Source organism: Loxodonta africana, chromosome 13 (genome assembly GCF_030014295.1).
Source record: "Loxodonta africana isolate mLoxAfr1 chromosome 13, mLoxAfr1.hap2, whole genome shotgun sequence".
Lineage (NCBI taxonomy): Eukaryota > Metazoa > Chordata > Mammalia > Proboscidea > Elephantidae > Loxodonta > Loxodonta africana.
In genome coordinates this window covers 9,583,806-9,602,607 of record NC_087354.1, presented here as the reverse complement: position 1 = coordinate 9,602,607, position 18,802 = coordinate 9,583,806, and the positions used below count along the sequence as shown (strand labels likewise).

At 43.8% G+C, this 18,802-nt stretch overlaps 1 protein-coding gene across 2 annotated transcripts in view; it reads right to left on the bottom strand.

The window, feature by feature from the left end:
* The window catches only part of OTUD7A (OTU deubiquitinase 7A), a 174,867-nt gene that overhangs the window by 10,839 nt on the left and 145,226 nt on the right, over positions 1 to 18,802 (bottom strand). For both annotated transcript variants that reach the window (XM_064296217.1, XM_064296218.1), the window contains exon 8: positions 16,544 to 16,693. In XM_064296217.1, coding sequence (XP_064152287.1) covers positions 16,544 to 16,693 — 150 coding nt within the window. The remainder of the gene's footprint in view (positions 1 to 16,543; positions 16,694 to 18,802) is intronic.

Genomic DNA, 18,802 nt, shown 5'->3' with positions numbered 1-18,802 from the left:
AGATATTGTCACTCTTAGTGTACTGTGGCTTTTTCTCTGTGAAAGCTGGTGGGTGGGAACAGGGAAAAAACTATCCCTGGAAGCAAATGAAGGTCCCAAAATCTTGTGCCATTAAGTTTGACTCCACTTTGAGGAGGCAGCTCTTCCCCAGTCATATTTTGAGTGCCTTCCATCCTGAGGGGCTCATCTTCTGGCACTATATCAGATAATGTTCTGCTGCTATTCGTTAGGTTTTCACTGGCTAATTATTTTCAGAAGTAGACTGCTGAGTCCTTCCTAGTCTGTCTTAGTCATGTGGCACAACTCAAAATGAGAAGAAACAGCTGCAAACATCCATTAATAATCGGAACCTGGAATGTGCAAAGTATGAACCTAGGAAAATTGGAAATCGTCAAAAATGAAATGGAACGCATAAAGATTGATGTCCTAGGCATTAGTGGGCTGAAATGGACTGGTATTGGTCATTTTGAATCGGACAATCATATAGTCTACTATGCTGGGAATGACAACTTGAAGAGGAATGGCATTGCATTTATTGTCAAAAAGAACATTTCAAGATCTATCCTGAAGTACAACACTGTCAGTGATAGGATAATATCCATATGCCTACAAGGAAGACCAGTTAATATGACTATTATTCAAATTTATGCACCAACCACTAAGGCCAAAGTTGAAGACATTGAAGATTTTTACCAACTTCTGCAATCAGAAATTGATCAAACAGGCAATCAGGATGCACTGATAATTACTGGTGACTGGAATGCAAAAGTTGGAAACAAAGGAGAAGGATCGGTAGTTGGAAAATATGGCCTTGGTGATAGAAATGATGCCAGACATTGCATGATTTCATTTTGCAAGACCAATGACTTCTTCATTGCAAATAGTTTTTTTCACCAATGTAAACAGCGACTATACACATGGGCCTCACCAGATGGAATCCACAGGAATCAAATCTACTACGTCTGTGGAAAGAGATGATAGAAAAGCTCAACATTATCAGTCAGAACAAGGCTAGAGGCTGAGTTGGATCAGACCATCAATTAGTCATATGCAAATTCAAGTTGAAACTGAAGAAAATTAGAACAAGTCCACAAGAGCCAAAGGACAACCTTGTGTATATCCTGCCTGAATTTAGAGACCATCTCAAGAATAGATTTGATGCATTGAACACTAATGACCTAAGACCAGACGAGTTGTGGAATGACATAAAGGACATCATACATGAAGAAAGCAAGAGGTCATTAAAAAAGACAGAAGAGAAAAAAAAAGACCTAAGTGGATGTTAGAAGAGACTCTGCAACTTGCTCTTGAATGTAGAGTAGCTAAAGCAAAAGGAAAAAAAAAAAAAAAAGTAAAAGAGCGGGACAGGATATTTCAAAGAGCGGCTCAAGAAGAAAAAGTAAAGTATCATGATGACATAGGCAAAGACATGGAGGTAGAAAATGAAAAGGGAAAAACATCCTCAGTATTTATCAAGCTGAAAGAACTGAAGAAAAAATTCAAGCCTCAAGTTGCAATACTGAAGGATTCTACAGGGAAAATATTAAACGATGCAGGAAGCGCCAAAGAAGATGGAAGGAATACACAGAGTCACCATACCAAAAAGAATTGGTTGACGTTCAACCATTTCAGAAGGTAGGATATGATCAGGAACTGATGGTACTCAAGGAAGAAGTTCAGGCTGCACTGAAGGCATTAGCAAAAAACAAGGCTCCGCGAATTAACAGAATACCAATTGAGATGTTTCAACATATGGAAGCAGCACTGAACGTACTCACTCGTCTATACCAAGAAATTTGGAAGACAGTTACCTGGCCAACTGACTGGAAGAGATCCATATTTATGCCTATTCCCAAGAAATGTGATCCAACTGAATGTGGAAATTACTGAACAGTATCATTAATAACACATGCAAGCAAAATTTTCCTGAAAATCATTCAAAAGTGGCTGCAGCAGTATATCAACAGGGAACTGCCAGAAATTCAAGCTGGATTTAGAAGAGGACGTGGAACCAGGGATATCATTGCTGACGTTAGGTGGATCCTGGCTGAAAGCAGAGAATACCAGAAAGATGTTTACCTGTATTTTATTGACTATGCTAAGGCATTTGACTGTGTGGATCATAACAAATTATGGATAACATTGCAGCGAATGGGAATTGCAGAACACTTAACTGTGCTCATGAGGAATCTGCACATGGATCTAGAGGCAGCCGTTCGAACAGAAAATACTGCATGGTTTAAAGTCAGGAAAGGTCTGTGTCAGGGTTGTATCCTTTCACCATACCTATTCAATCTGTATGCTGAGTAAATACTCGGAGAAGCTGGACTATATGAAGAACCATGGGGCATCAGGATTGGAGGAAGACTCATTAACAACCTGTGATGTGCAGATGACACAACCTTGCTTGCTGAAAGTGAGGAGGACTTGAAGCACTTACTGATGAAGATCAAAGATCACAGCCTTCAGTATGGATTATAACTCAACATAAAGAAAACAAAAATCCTCACAACTGGACCAATAAGCAACATCATGATAAATGAAGAAAAGATTGAGGTTGTCAAGGATTTCATTTTACTTAGATCCACAGAATCAATACCCATAGAAGCAGCTGTCAAGAAATCAAAAGATGCATTGCATCGGGCAAATTGGCTGCATAAGACCTCTTTAAAGTGTTGAAAAGCAAAGGTCACCTTGAGGACTGAGGTGCACCTGATCCAAGCAAGCCATGATGTTTTCAATATCCTCATATGCATGGGAAAGCTGAACAATGAATAAGGAAGATCAAAGAAGATTTAATGCCTTTGAATTGTGGTGTTGGCCAAGAACACTGAATATACCATGGACTGCCAAAAGAATGAACAAATCTGTTTCGGAAGAAGTACAATCAGAATGCTCCTTAGAAGCAAGGATGACGAGACTACATCTTACATACTTTGGACATGATATCAAGAGTACCAATCCCTGGAGAAGGACATCATGCTTTGTAAAGTACAGGGTCAGCGAAAAAGAGGAAGACCCTTGGCAAGGTGGATTGACACAGTTGCTGCAATTTTGGGCTCAAGAATAGCAACAATTGTGAGGGTGGTGCAGGACCAAGCAGTGTTTCGTTCTGTTGTGCACAGGGTTTCTATGAGTTGGAACTGACTGGACAACACCTGACAACAACAACAGAAACAGTCCCTGGAAGAGGGGCAGGAATATATGCTGGAGACAGAACTACAGCTGGAGGAGTGGTAGGAGGACTGATTAGGTCACCCCTCCCACTCAGACCCAGTGGGAGGTTTTGTTGGGAGGGGACATAGTGCCTACATAAGACAAAGGCTGAATCAGAGTAACACAGACTTTACCTACCCCAGCCCTGCCCCTATGAGGCAAACAAGTTGCAAGTCACAAGTAACAGTAGTTTACTGCTGAGAGAGGGGCACACATTTGGAGACAGAACCTGGCTGAGGTGCACTATGAAGGGTGGAGAAGACAGTGAGAAAAACCCTCTGACAGATGAGCCCACCATAAATAGAAGACAACACCAGAGGAATCTGAAGCCTGTGTGCACCAGGGGTAAACAGAGCAACAACAAAAGCAAACCCAGCACAAGTGCTGACCAGATGGATTCAAACACCTAAAGACCTAGCAAATGTAAAGGCATGTCCATTTCCAGGAATAAAAACTGTCAGTCTTTATTGTCCTATACAAGATGTGTGGCTTTTAAAAAATTATTTTTTTAACAAAATTATGAGGCATAAGAAAAGACAAAAAAAAAAAAAAAAAAACCCAAAAAACAAACTAATACATTGACACAAGACAAAGCCTTGACAGAACCAGACTCAGCTATGATGCAAATGTTGAAGCTATCTGACAGGAAATTTAAAATAACCTATTAATAAAAGCTCTAATAGAAAAGGTGGATGCCATCCAGGATTTGATGGTTAATTTCAGCAGAGACATGAAATCTATAAGAAAGAATCAAATGGAAAGGCTAGAAATGGGGGGGTGGGGTGGGGGGTGGGGGGTCAACAGGAATAATACACGCACAATAAAAATAGTGAAGAATGACTTTGAGGGGCTTTTTAACAGACTTTACATGAATGAGCACGGAATCAGTGAACTTCAAGACAGGTCAATAGAAATTACTCAAACTGAAACACAAAGAGAAAAAAAGAATGGGGATGGGAGAAACAGAATGGAACACAACACCCAAGAGCTGTGGGACAGTATCAAACAGTCTAAGATACGTGTAAATGGAATCCCAGAAGAATAACGAGAGAACAGGGCAGAAGAAATATTAAAAAAGTAATGGCTGGGAATTTTCCAAAATTAATAACAAACACCAAACCACAGATCCAAGAAGCTAAGAGAACATCAAGCAGGAAAAATAATAACAACAAAAATACCCCAGACACAGCATATTCAAATTGCTGAAGACAGATAAAAATATCTTGAAGGCAGCCAGGAAAAAAACCCAAAAAACAAACAAACAAAAAATTACATACTGAGAAACAAAGGTAAGAATTATAGCAGATTTTTCATTATAAACTAGGTAATCCAGAAGACAATGGAATGACCCTTTAAAGTGCTGAAAGAAAAAAGAAACAAAAAAACCTGTTAATCCAGAATTCTGTACCCAGCAAAAATATCTTTGTAACATGAAGGAGACATAAAGACTTTCTCAAACAAAAATGAAAAACGTATTGCCTGCAGCCTGCAGTACAGGAATTCCTGCACTTCAGGAATTCTTCTGGCAGAAAGAATGATACCAAAAGAAACTTAGATTTACACAAAGAAATGAAGGGTGCTGGAGAATGAATAAATGAAAATGAATTTCCCTGTTAATTGCTCTAAGAGGTACCTGACTGTCTACAGAAAACAGAACCACAGTGTATTGTGTGTTATTGCACATGTAAAAGTAAAATGTATGATAATTATAGTGCAAAGATGGGAGAGAGGGATTGGGAATACATTGTTGTAAAATCCTCACACAACATGTGAAATAGAACATTACTTGAAATATTATCTGAATAAAGATGCTTATTATAAGCCTTAGGTATAATAAACCTGTTGCTGTTGAGTTGATTCTGACTCAAAGTGGCCCTACAGGACAGAGTAGAACTGCCCCAGAGGGTTTCCAAGGAGTGGCTGGTGGATTTAAACTGCCGACCTTTGGTTACCAGCCAAGCTTTTAACCACTGCACCACCAGGGCTCCTCAGGTATAATAGAAGTATAATAATAAGTCAATAGTGGAGATAAAATGGAACCACGAGAAAGTTCAATTAACCCAAAAGAAGGCAGCAAAAGAGAAAACAAAACAACAATAAAACCCAAGGAACAGATAGGGCAAATAGAAAGGGGCAAACAAGACAGTAGGTTTAAATCTAACTATATAGTTAATACCATTAAATTTAAATCGTCAAAACATATCAGTTTAAAGATAAAACGATGAAAAAGCAAGACCCAAGTATATATTGTTTACAAGAAACTCATTATAAATATAAAGACATAGATAGGTTAAAAGGTATTCACTAATAAAAAAGCTGGAGTAGCTCTATTAATATATCAGACAAAGTAGATGTTACAGTAAACACTATTACCAGAGAGAGTGAGGGACAGTACACAATGATAAAAGCGTTAATTCCCAAGAAGACATAAGAATCCTGTATGTGTGCATGCTCCTAACAACAGAGATTCAAAGTACATGAGTAAAATACTAACAAAAAATGCAAGGAGAAATAGATAAAACCACTATTAGTTGGAGACCGCAACATTCTTCTGTCAGTAATTGATAGAACAAGTAGACAGAAAATCGGTAAGGATGTAGAAGACCTGAATAACACTATCGGCAAACTTGAATTAATTGACATTTATAAAACCCCAAAACAGTAGAATACTCCTTTTCAAGTGCACATGAAATATTCACCAAGATGAACATACTCTCAGTCTTAAAACAAACCTTAGCAAATTTAAAAGAACAAAAATCATACAAAGTTTGTTCTCAGACCATAACTGAATGATACTACAGGCCAATAAAGGAAAGATACTTGGAGAATCCTCAAATATTTGGAAATTAAACAAGATGTTTCTAAATAACCCATGAGTAAAAGAATTCTCAAGAGAAATTAAATAATATTTTGAACCAAATGGAAATACATCAAAATTGGTGTGATGCAGCTAAAGAAGTGCTTAGAGGAAAATTTATAGCATTAAAATGCTTGCATTAGGTAAGAAGAAAGGTCTCAAGTTAGTAATTTAGATTGCCACTTAAAGAAATTAGAAAAATAATAATTAACCCAAAACAAATAGGAGGAAAATAAAGAGCAGAAATCAATAAAACAGAAAAAAAAAAAAAAAACCCAAAAGCTGGTTGTTAGAAAAGATCTATAAAAAAGAAAGGGTTTTCCAAATAACTGTACCCAAATACATTAGGAAGAACGGTAAACTGTATATTTTAAATCATTCTAGACTATCCATATTCCTCCTAGTCAGTACATGTTTGTATTTTAGCACCACATTATATTAAAAATTAAGCTTTCTATTGTGAGATAATTGTAGATGCACATGTGGTTGTAAGAAACAATACAGAGAGATCCTGTGTACCTTCTCCTGGTTTCCCTCAATGGCAACACCTTGCATAACTATGCTGCAATATCGTAAACAGGAAATTGACCTTCATACACTCTCCACCGATCCTATTCAGATGACACCAGTTTTATATGCACTCAACTCTCTGTGAGTGTTTAGTTCTAAGGAATTTTATCACACATGTAGACTCATGTCATTATCTCAATCAAGATACAGAACAGTTATATCACCACAAGGGTTCCTTTTATAATCATAACCACCTCCCTCCACCACCCTTTTCTGCACCCTAACCCCTGACATGCTGTAGGTTCTGTGACAGTGCTTGGTGCCCATGATGCACCAGGTACTGAAAAGGCTCTGAACATAACATTTGCCATCAGAAAGCCTACGAGCTAGTGGGTCAGGTGATAGGGATCGACTAAGGATAAACACTGTGAGTGACGTGTTTCCAGCTTTGTAGTGAGGATCAAATGAGAAATTTTAAAGTCTATCTTTTAAAAACTAAAAATTGATACACAGCATGATAAGAAAATTTCTTCTTTTTTTAGTAAATATATCTTTGGCTATGTTAAGTACTGTCAGAATTTGGCACAAATTCAGGAAAACTCAGAGAAACTAGTTGTGATCCACATCGCGTGGACAAAAAAGACTAGGAAGATTAGCATGTCCCGCCTGTGTGGGCCTAGGCAGGGCTTGAGGGGGCCCTGCACAGTGCTCTTGATAGTGAAGTGGATGGGTTCAATTTCTCTGGCTGACTATATGGTTTAGCCACTCTTCCGTGGAAGACCCTGCTAAAATGATGATAAAAGCATGCAAACGTTATAAATCTACAAGGACAGAGAGAGATGGGACATGGATGGACAAAACTTATGACAAAATTGTGAAAAATCTGACAAAATTCTGAAGACCTTAAGTGGATGGAGATGTGGTAAACAGTAACAAGACTGAGAAAGCTGAAACTCCATGCAGCTGGGGAGACGGGAAGCTAACCCATTCCCCCGGCAGATCTAGGGAGGACAGGCCTGTAGGCCACAGGTGCTGGGACAGAGTGGAGATTCAGTGTGTACGTGGAGCAGCTGATCCTCCCACCCCATCCCCGGCCACTTTCTGGAAGAATGCCAGTAGCCAGGCACTGACTTTGATTACCCGGAGAGATATTCCAGTCTGTAACCATCTGACTACACAGAACTTCCAGTCAGCATTTGGGCCTCGCCGCCAACTCTGAATGGGTAACCGGGAACCCTCAGACAGACCAAGAAAGTCCCCAAGATGAGAGAGTACAGTGTAACTGTCCTAGGCAGGGTTTTCTAGAGGAGAAAAACCAGCGGAGCATATGTATATGTGTGTATATCTGTGTATGTGTGTATATATATTTATACACATATATTTATACATATACTGTATTTTTTTTATATATAAATATAGAGAGAGATTTATTTCGAGGAAATGGCTCTTGCAGTCGTGGAGGCTGGCAAGTTCCAAATCCATGGGTTAGATGTTAGGCTGGAGGCTTCTCCTGACTCACATGGTTGCAGGGACTGATGAACCTAAAATCAGCAGGTCAGATGGCAGGCTGGTGGCTCCCGTCCCAGGAACCAGAGGTCAGAAGATGACAAGTTGGATGCTGGATCCAGAGACAGTGAGCTTTGCTAGAACATCTCTATATATTGGATGCAGGCCACACCCCCAAAGAAATTCCCCTTTCAACTGATTGGCTGTTCACATAAGATCACAAAATGGAGGATGATTACATAATATCTGCCAAACCACTGAGAATCATAGCCTAGCCAAGTTGACAGATAACATTAACCGTCACAATAACCAAACAGAAAATGATTTCAGAGGAACTTGAGATAACAAGGCAAATGAAGACAACTTAAAAAAAAAAATCCTTTAATATCCACAGAGAATTGTAAGAATATATTAATGAAATGAACAAGATGTTTTGAAAAATATGAGAACATAATTTTAAAAAATTTAAAGAAATGACTGGAGGATAAATAAGTCTGTTAGACACTAGGATAAAAAGAGAAACAAATAGAAAATATTAGAGAAAAGATGCAAGACTTGAAGCAGTCCCACATCCAAGAAGTAGGAGTTAAAGAAAGAATGAGCAAATAGAGGAAATAAATTTATCAAAAACACTGTGAGCTGGAGAACATGAGCCCGGAGACAGAAGGGGTTCAGTGAACATTGATAGCGATGAATAATATGCTCACACCAAGGCTAGAGCCTTCTGAGACTTCAGAACACCAGGAATAAAAATACCCTAGAATCTTCTAGAGACAATAAAACAGGTCACGTACAAAGGTCAGGAATCAGAATAGAATTGGATTTTTCAGCAGCAGCAGCAGCAGCTCTAGACGCTGGAAGGCAGTAAAGCAAGGCCTTCAAAATTCTAGGGGAAACTATATACTCTGCCAAACTTTCAACCATGTGTGAAGATAGACTAATGATATTTTTAAACATGAAAATTTGCCTCATGTGCACATTTTCTGAAGAAGCATTTAGAGAACATATTCCACAAATGATAGAATTGAGACAATAGAGAAAGGGAATCCAGGATACAGGGGATCCAACACTGGGAAAAAGTGAAGGGAAGCCATAGGATGCCAGATGTATAAAATGCCTGGTGTGTAAGCAGTTTAGAGTGAAACAGGAGGAAGGAGGCCCCATGTAGGAACTGATAGAATATATCGTTTGGAAGATAGTATGGGGCATAAGGAAAGAATTAAGACTATAATAAAACAAGTCTATGAGAGCCAAAATATGACGTTGAGTATATCCCACCTGAATTTGGAGACCATCTCAAGAACAGAATTGACACACTGAACACTAATGACTGAAGGCCAGATCAATTGTGGGAGGACATCAAGGACATCATACATGAAGAAAGCAAAAGGTCATTAAAAAGACAGGAAAAAAAGACCAAAATGGATGTCAGAAAAGACTCTGAAACTTGCTCTTAAACACTGAGTAGCTAAAACGAATGGAAGAAATGAAGTAAAAGAGCTGAACAGAAGATCTCAAAGGGTTGCTCAAGAAGACAAAGTAAAATATTTAATATACAAAGACCTGGAGTTAGAAAACCTAAAGGGAAAAACACACTTGGAATTTCTCAAGATGAAAGAACTGAAGAAAAAATTCAAGCCTTGAGTTGTAATACTGAAGGATTCTATGGGCAAAATATTGAATGATGCAGGAAGTATCGTAAGAAGATGGAAGGAATGCATAGAGTCACTGTACCAAAAAGAATTGGTTGGTGTTTACCCATTTCAGGAAGTAGCATATGATCAAGAACCAATGGTACTGAAGGAAGAAATACAAGCTGCACTGAAGGCGCTAGCAAAAAACAAGGCTGCAGGAATTGATGGAGTACCAATTGAGATGTTTCAGCAAACATGCAGCTCTGGAGGTGTTCACTCCCCTATGCCAAGAAATTTGGAAGACAGCTATCTGGCCTACCGACTGGAAGAGATCCATATTTGTGCCCATTTCAAAGAAAGGTGATCCAACAGTATGTGGAAATTGTGGAACAATATCATTAATATCACATCCAAGTAAAATTTTGCTGAAGATCATTCAAAAATGGTTGCAGCAGTACTTTGACAGGGAACTGCCAGAAATTCAAGCCAGATTCAGAAGAGGATGTGGAGCAAGGGATATATCATTGCTGATGTCAGATGGATCTTGGCTGAGAGCAGAGAATACCAGGAAGGTGTCTACCTGTGTTTTATTGACTATGCAAAGGAATTTGACTGTGTGTCATAACAAATTATGAATAACATTGCAAAGAATGGGAATTCCAGAACACTTGATGGTGCTCATGCAGAACCTGTACATAGACCAAGAGGCAGTTGTTCAAACAGAACAAGGGGATACAGTGTGGTTTAAAATCAGGAAAGGTGTATGTCAGGGTTGTATCCTTTCACGAAACTTATTCAATCTGTATGCTGAGCAAATAATCCGAGAAGCTGGAGTATATGAAGAAGAACTGGGCATCAGGATTGGAGGAAGACTCATTAACAACCTGTGATATGCAGATGACCCAACCTTTCTTGCTGAAAGTGAAGAGGACTTGAAGTACTTATGGATGAAGATCAAAGACCACAGCCTTCAGTATGGATTACACCTCAATATAAAGAAAACAAAACTCCTCACAACTGGACCTATAAGCAACACCATGATAAACAGAGAAAAGATTGAGGCTGTCAAGGATATCATTTTACTTGGATCCACAATCATTGTCCATGGAAGCAGCAGTCAAGAAATCAAATGATATATTACAGTGGGCAAATCTGCTGCAAAAGACCTCTTTAAGGCATTAAAAAGCAAATATATCATTTTGAGGACTAAGGTGCGCCTGACCCAAGCCATGGTATTTTCAGCTGCCTCGCAGGCATGGGAAAGATGGACAAAGAGTAAGGAAGACTGAAGAATTGATGCTTTTGAATTATGGTGTTGGCGAAGAATATTGAATATACCATGGACTGCCAGTAGAACGAACAAATACGTCTTGGAAGAAGTACAGCCAGAATGCTCCTGAGAAGCCAGGATGGCGAGACTTCATCTTACATACTCTGGAGATGTCATCAGGAAGGACCAATCCCTAGAGAAGGACATCATGCTTGATAAGATAGAGGGTCAGTGAAAAAGAAGGAGACCCTTGATGAGATCGATTGACACACTGGCTGCTGCAGTAGTCTCAAACATAGTAACGATTTTTAGGATAGCACAGGACCAGGCAGTGTTTTGTTCTGTTGTGCATGGGTCGCTATGAGTCAGAACTGACTTGATAGCACCTAACGACAACATATAATACAAGGGAGGCAAAACAAGGAGGTTGTCACGTGGTGTCCCAGCAGGCTGGTGGTCAGTAGAGCACTGGAAGAAGCAGCACTGAGGTAGTTCCTGAGGGAGGATGTCTGCAGGGTCCTGCTGCTGGAGGGCCCACCGAATGGAGGGCAGGAGCCCAGTGCCCCTGCTGGGTGGCAGTGTCCTCAGGGGCAGCTGACCCTGGGTTTCTATTCTAGACCCCTCCCCTTTGAAACTGTGCTCTGGGCTCCTGAGCTGATGGTCCTTGGGGCAGGGCATTGTTGTGGGTTGAATTGTGTCCTCCCCAAATATATGCTGAATTCCTAACCCTTGGATCTCTGAATGTGACCTTATTTGGAAATAGGTCTTTACAGACATAGTCAAATTAAGATGAGGTCATTAGGGGGAGATCTAATCCAAGATGACTGGTGTCTTTCTCACAGAAGAAGAGAGGAGATACAGACACTCAGGGAGAATACCATGTGCTGGCAAAGGCAGAGACTAGGGTGACATATCTTCAAGCCAAGAAATGCCCAGGAAGCTGGGTCTTAGAAGGATGGGGCTGTTGTGATGGCTGAGTGGGCATTGCTGTCCACGCTCTGGTTCTAGTCGGCATCTCTGCCTCTGTCTGTAACCAGTGGTCCCTCTCAGGGCTGTCAGTGTGCTGCTTTCTGGGTTTTCTGAGCAGGACCCCAGGAGAAGGCAGCATGAGCCCTGTGAGGCCCACTGGATGTGCCCTAGAGGATCCCACACTGTTTGCATTGAGGCAGGAAAAGCTACTTAAATAATTACCCTATAGATTGATTTTTTTTTTTTTTTTTAAGAATAGAAACGGGACATTAAAGGCTTTTGTGAAGCAAAGTGATCCACCTCCATACCTTTTTGAATGCTGAAGGTTCATGAATCATCAGGTGTGAAATGCTGTTTTATCCAAATCCGTAGTCCTCCCTGGGAAAGGCAGGTTTTTCTGGCTCCACCCTCTTTGGGAACCACACCTTCTACCCTACCACCTGTCCAGCAGTGGTTCACTGCTGTGACTACACCTGGGGGTAGCCCCTTCTTCCTCACTTTCTCATCTGTGAAGTGTGGATAAAAATTCGTAGGGTTCAGTGAGTTAACCCCTGGGAAGCACCTACGACAGCGCCTGTGCCCAGGAAGCAAGATGCAAGCTAGATGATTTCAGTTCTTTTGAAGGGTCTGTGTTTCAGTGAACTGCTCAGCACCTCTGTTCCTCTGTGTTTAGCACAAGTCACCACACTTATTTGGTGGCCAGTATCAAAGGCCCTGAGGTAAAAGTAGGCCCTGAGTTTTCAGAGAGACCCCTGGAGGCCATTTGTCTAAGTCCTGAGGGGCTACTGGGAGGAGGAGAGGGCTACTGGGAGGAAGACCTAGGAGGTGGAGCCAGCAAGTACTGGGACCCCTATTGGTGGCAAATGCCTCCCAGGGTTGTCTATAGGGAAGCAGGGTTTCCAGACAGAATCTCTGCACTATAAGCCTCAAGCATTCTTTCAGCAAAAGTCATGGTAGGAAAGCTTCATGTCTTCCCAAGAACACTCTTACAAAGTCTGCAAAAAATCCTTATCAAGGGGGACTCTGGGTTTTCTTTCAGGAAAAGAGATACCCGAGGCAAGGGGCGGTCCTTGGCTGCCTTGGACACGCAGCTCCAGGCCTCAAAGCCACTGCTCAGGCCTCTGTGTGGGGCTTGGCCATCCTGTTCATGCCCTTGTGCCTCTGACTACAGCAGAGACCTTTGTTCATGGCAGGAGGGCCGGGAGACCTGGGTTCCAGGCTTCAGCTCAGCTCTGACTCGCTGAGATTCAGGACATCCCAGCCCCTGTATGCACTCAATTTATTCACCTACTTAATGTGAGGGAAAGGGAGAAAGAAAGGACAGAAATGACCACTGACTGAAGGCTTCCAACATTCATTCAGTCATTAAACTGGGTGCCCTGTCCTTTAACCCCACAGTCCCCCTGGGAGGGTCAGCACAGGATGGGCATGCTGCTCAGGCTCTCATGGAGTACATGTGGCCCGGGGGTCCAGCTTGGCTTGGCTGCTGGCCATGGTCTGTCTCACTGACCACAGGCCACTGTGTTCCCCAAGCCCAGGTCCAGCTCTTGGCTTCACGGCCATCAATCCTGCCCTTAGTTCCCCAAGCCTCCACTGGGGGTGGCTCTGCTGGGCCACCTAGCAGGACACCTGGCCCTCCCTGAGTGGAATTGTGGAGATTAGCTACGTTCCAAACACTTGTGGAGGCCTGGGACCAACTACAGCTTGCAGAAGGTTACTTTATGAAAAACTCAGCATCAATTGTAAGAGGTCTCTGGAAACCAATGAGCATTTGGCAGCAGAGGGCCAGGGCACCACACACACTAGTGAGCTACCAGCCCATCTGAAGAGAGTCCATTGGTCAAGAAACTTATGTTGATGGACTGAGGCTGAACTTTCCGGATGGATAACTTGAACCCAGAGGTTCTGCTTTTTGAATGGACTCTTGGCCTCTGCCCATACAGAATGTCCTCTCCTTCTCTTCCACATAGTTCTAGTTCACAACCTCTCAGAGCAGATGGTGGCTTCTGCAGAGGCCTCCCTCCTGTGGGGCTTGGCTGCCCAGTGGGGCTGGGCTGGGCGGCACCACCTCCTCTGGGCAGCACCTTCAGTGCTGTCTCCCTGGGTCGCCCAGGTCCCCTTGGTCCCTGTGGCCCTCAAGTAGGATCGCATGTGCCTGTGTCTGTGCATCTACTGTGTACGGTGCTTGCAGGAGGAAGGCCCACCCAGACTTGCCGAGCAACAACTCAGGATGATCGTCTAACTGCCGGCAGCATACTCTCATGAGGCAGAGTGTCGCTGAGGAGGCAATCGTGCTGAGGACACCCGGATGCCTGCTGCCCAGGCAGAACCTTGGCTCCATGCATCTGGCTGCCACTACAGGCATGAGATGGAGCCACTCTGCTCCTGGGCTGGAGGGAGAGATGGCGTGAGGGCTGGTGGTGGGGAAGGGGCAGAGGAGACCACGTGGGAGCAGACCCCAGGCCACATCTCTCCTCTCAGCCTTTTCCTGGGGCCCAAGAACAGCTAGGGTGGCTGGGGCACACTTTGATCTGTCACCAGTGAGGGGCACATCCCCTTCTATCTACTCTGAAGGTTCAAACGGATATTGAACAAGCACCAGGTAGGGTCAACACCTGTATTCCTGCCCCAGCTGTGCCCGTTTGGCCAGGTGACCCATGTGGTTCCCTCCTGGTGGGGTACCACTGGGGTTGAACTAATAGAAGAAGTAGAAGATTCTGGAGCTCCTTCCAAGCTCTGGCGACATCCCCTCATCCTAATGTGTCAGCCCTCTGAGGCTAGGGCAGCTCCAAGGCAATCTGTTCACCTTCCCTCCACCCTGCACCTTTGCAGAGGCTTATCTGGCCCCTGATACTCAGCCCTGGGACCAGTTCCATCCACCTTTTGAAATGTTTTACATTCACCCCAGTCCTCTCAACTGGATTAGTGGCTCTCCTCTATGCTTCCCTCCCAAAGAGGGCTCATGCCTGCTTGGGCTGAACTCTGCCTTGCGCTGCGGTGTTTGGTGGTCTCACCTGTCTCCCCCATGAAGTGGGGCCCTGAGGCAGGGATGCTGCCATTTTTGGGTCCCCAAGCCTGCATGAAGCAGGTACTTCACACTATACCCCCTCCCCTCACCATGAATCCTACAGAGCTGCTCCACTTCAGGCCACTGTGGGCTCTTCTTCCAATGCCTGCTAGTCACAGGTGCTCTTGGGAACAAAGCAAGGGGGCATGGGGGATGCACTACTGTTGTTGTGTGCCCTCGAGTAGATTCCAACTCTTGGTGACACTTTTGGACAGAGTAGAACTGCCCCATAGGGTTTCCAAGGCTGTAATCTTTAAGGAAGCAGACTGCCACATCTATCTCTGGTGGAGTGTCTTTCCCTGACAGCCGAAGTCCTTCAGGGACTGGGATAGAGGGTCCAGTCCCTCACCTGGATTCCAGGTCCTGAGAAAGGCCACTCACACCTCCCAAGAGCTCCGCTAAGCCTGAGAAGAGCTAAAAACCCAAAACAGAGAAGCCAGTACTGCGGCCAAAAAGCTAAGAGCATCAAAGGAAAAAAAAAAAGTCTCCGAAGTTGTACTGATTACATATTTTTTTATGTGGCCAAAGTTTGTAAATAAAAAAGTTTGCATGCCCAGCCACTGCTCCAAACAGCAGAGATACCTGAGGACATGACCGAAGCCTGGCCCCATGTGAGTCTGTTTGACCAGGCAACGACTGTGCCAGGTGCTGCCTGTGGTTGGTGGCTGGGCCTGCCTGCATGGTCATTTTCAGCAGTGAAATGGCACCTTGCAGGAAGCTCAGCTGTAAAGATCTGGACAAAAATACAGACCATTTGATCCAGAAGCTTACTCTAGAGGAGGGGTCAGCAAGCTTTTTGCGTAAAGTGCTAGAGAGTAAATATTTTAGGCTTTGTGAGTCATGTGGTGTCTGTGGCTACTACCCAACTCTGCTGTTGTAGTACAGAAGCAACCCCAGACAGCAGATAAATGAAGGGCCGCTGCTATGATCCAATAAAACTTTATTTACAAAAATAGGCAATGGGCCGCAGTTGGCAGACCCCTGTTCTAGAGGAGCTTTTTTTTTTTTTTTTAATTTACATCTAAGACTAATTACATTGTATAAACTATGTGTACATATGAAAGGGGGAAACAATAAAAGCTATTTAACGATGGTGGAATTACTATTTTTCTTAGTATTTTAAATTAAGCATCATCTTTAACGTTATTTTCGTGAGAAGAACATTCGTATGTGCACAGGACAGTCTGTGCAGAAATAACAGCTGCTGCGTATCCACACGCATGCTTCTAGGTGCATTCCCCACGTTGCGACCTCTGCTATGTTCCCTCTGCCCCACCACCCATGAAAAAAAACCCATTGCCCTTGAGTCGATTGCGACTCAGAGTGACCCTGTAGGACAGAGTAGAACTACTCCATAGGGTTTCCAAGGAGCAGCTGGTGGATTCAAACTGCCAACCTTTTGGTTGGCACTGATCTCTTAACCACTGCACCACCAGGGCTGCCTGGTCAGAGCCCTTCAAATGCTGCTGCCCCGCCTCTGCCTATCCCCCCCCCCCACCTGGTGCAGGGCCTACCTTGTTCTCTTTGCTGATCTCTCTGCTCCATGGACACAAGGGCAGAGAAGTGAGCTTGATCGTAGGCTAGAACCAGAGGTGAGCAGTGGCATCTGTTGGGAGGGACCTCCAGTGGCAGGTAAATCCCTCCGAATGGGATCGGGGCAAAAGCTGAGGGCACAAACAAGGACAAGGGTGTGTAACAGCAGGAGGGCCGGGGCTGGGAGGGAACAGCCAATTCATCTTTCACCCTCCCAGGGTGAAGTGAGCCCAGGAAGGCTGCCCTGACAACAGCCAAGAGCAGAGTGGGAAGGGGAGTCAGCTACCCCCCACCCCAGCAGAGAGGGGCTCTCCCGTGGGCACTGTGTACCCACACAGGAGTTCATTAAACTCTCAACAGTGAGAGCTGGTGCTGTCGGCCTGCAGACAGATGGGGAGACTCAGGCTCAGAGGGGCCATGCCTATCCGACCCCGAGTCCTATGCGTGCCTGGGGACCCTGACCCACCTGCCTCCCTGGGCAGAGTCCCCCTGGGTCATCCCTGTACCCCTGCAAGTTGTACACTGTGGACAAGGGGGTAGGGCTGAGGGTGTCCACTATGACCACCTTAGAGCCCTACACGCCTAGTGGTGTGGACTAAATTGTGTTCCCCAATTGTGGCCCCTGTACTGGTGGATGCGATCCTGTCTGGAAACAGGGGTTTTCTTTTGTTATGTTAACAAGGCCATTACCAGTGTAGGGCAGGTGCCAAATGTAAGCACTGTAGAGTTTTAAAAAGAGGCAGATAGACACCGACAGGCACAAGGGGAAATACTGCGTGAAGATAGGATGCATGTACAAGTCAGGGAACGTGAAGGATACCTGCAGCTACTAGAAGCTCAAATAGTCAAAGAAGGACCTCTCTTAGAGCCGGGGCCCTGAATTTGAACTTCTTGTCTCCTGAACTGTGAGACGATGAATTTCTGTTTTTTTTTTTAAATATACTTGTGGTATTTCTGAGCACTTGAAAACTAAGATACCTGGGGACAGGATGCTGCCAGGAGACCCACCCAGGTGGTCAAAGGAGAGGTGGGCCAGTGACACAGAGACCAAAAGTCATCCAGGTGCCCTGCTATCTATCTGCCTGGAAACACGCTTTTCTAAATTTGCTCCTTCCACACCTTGTTCACTGAAAAAAAAAAAAAAAATTTTTTTTTTTTTTTAAACAAAGCAGCATCTGTGCTTCTCGAGAACTTCTTTGCTCCATATCTTAGAGCCTCTCCTCTTGATTCTGAAGGAACCAACCAGAGAGCTTTAGCTGCCAAGTTCTAGGTCAGAGAGGAAATGAGAAATGGGATTGAATCCTTTGGCAACAGGGACACAATGTCACTCCTTTCCTTTTTCCTAAAAAAGTGGGAAGAAGAGCCTAGAACCCACACTGCAATAGAATAACTCCTGGAAATATCTACCCTAAAGCAGCATCTGCTTTTTAATCACAAAGAATCCTCCTTTTGGCCCCAGAATCTGTAAATATCTTCTTTTGCTCATAGAGAGTGAAATTCATGGACAGAGTTCCAGTGACATCTCTGATGAATTCTTAGGGTTCTTCCTTTTCCTCCCTTTGTCTGAATCTATTAGTGCAGTTCTGCCCATGGGAGACTTCCGCTAGAGGGGATGGGTCCCCTGTGAAGGAATGCATCTCTGCCTCCAGGTGGAAGAAAGCACAGACCCTGTCACACAGGATCAGACCATACTGGACTCCAGGGTGCTGGGCTCACCTCCAGGGAGAAGCAAGTTCAACAGGAGAAGGTGGTGTGGGGTAGGACAAACACACGCCAGCTACTTCCCTACCCTGATTGTCACACCACCTGACTCTGGAAGTTATGGATTGAACATGGACAGTGCATCCTAACTTGTAAAATGGCCTGGAAAGCCCCGACTTTTGTGAAGGGACAGATTTAAAGTCGGTTCAGTGGTGACTACTGGGCTGGAATGAGTCACTTGTCACTCCCTATCTGGCATTCACTATCAAGGGGACCTCCTTATGGTCGGTGTCTTCTAAGGACAAAAGGGGAAACACCACATGGAAGGAAACATGGCTAATGGTGTGAGAGAAATGAAGAGAAAATGAAAAAAAAACCTAAAAGTGACTGTAGTGTAGAGGGGTATTGGGGCAGAGGGTTTGGGGTGACCCAGGGAACTTCACTTATTGCAGAAGTGGCCCCGTCCTTGTGGTCTACCCCCTCTGGCCACTCCCCTTTTACTCTCCTGTCCGGAGAGGATGTTGGCCCTGCAGCTCCAA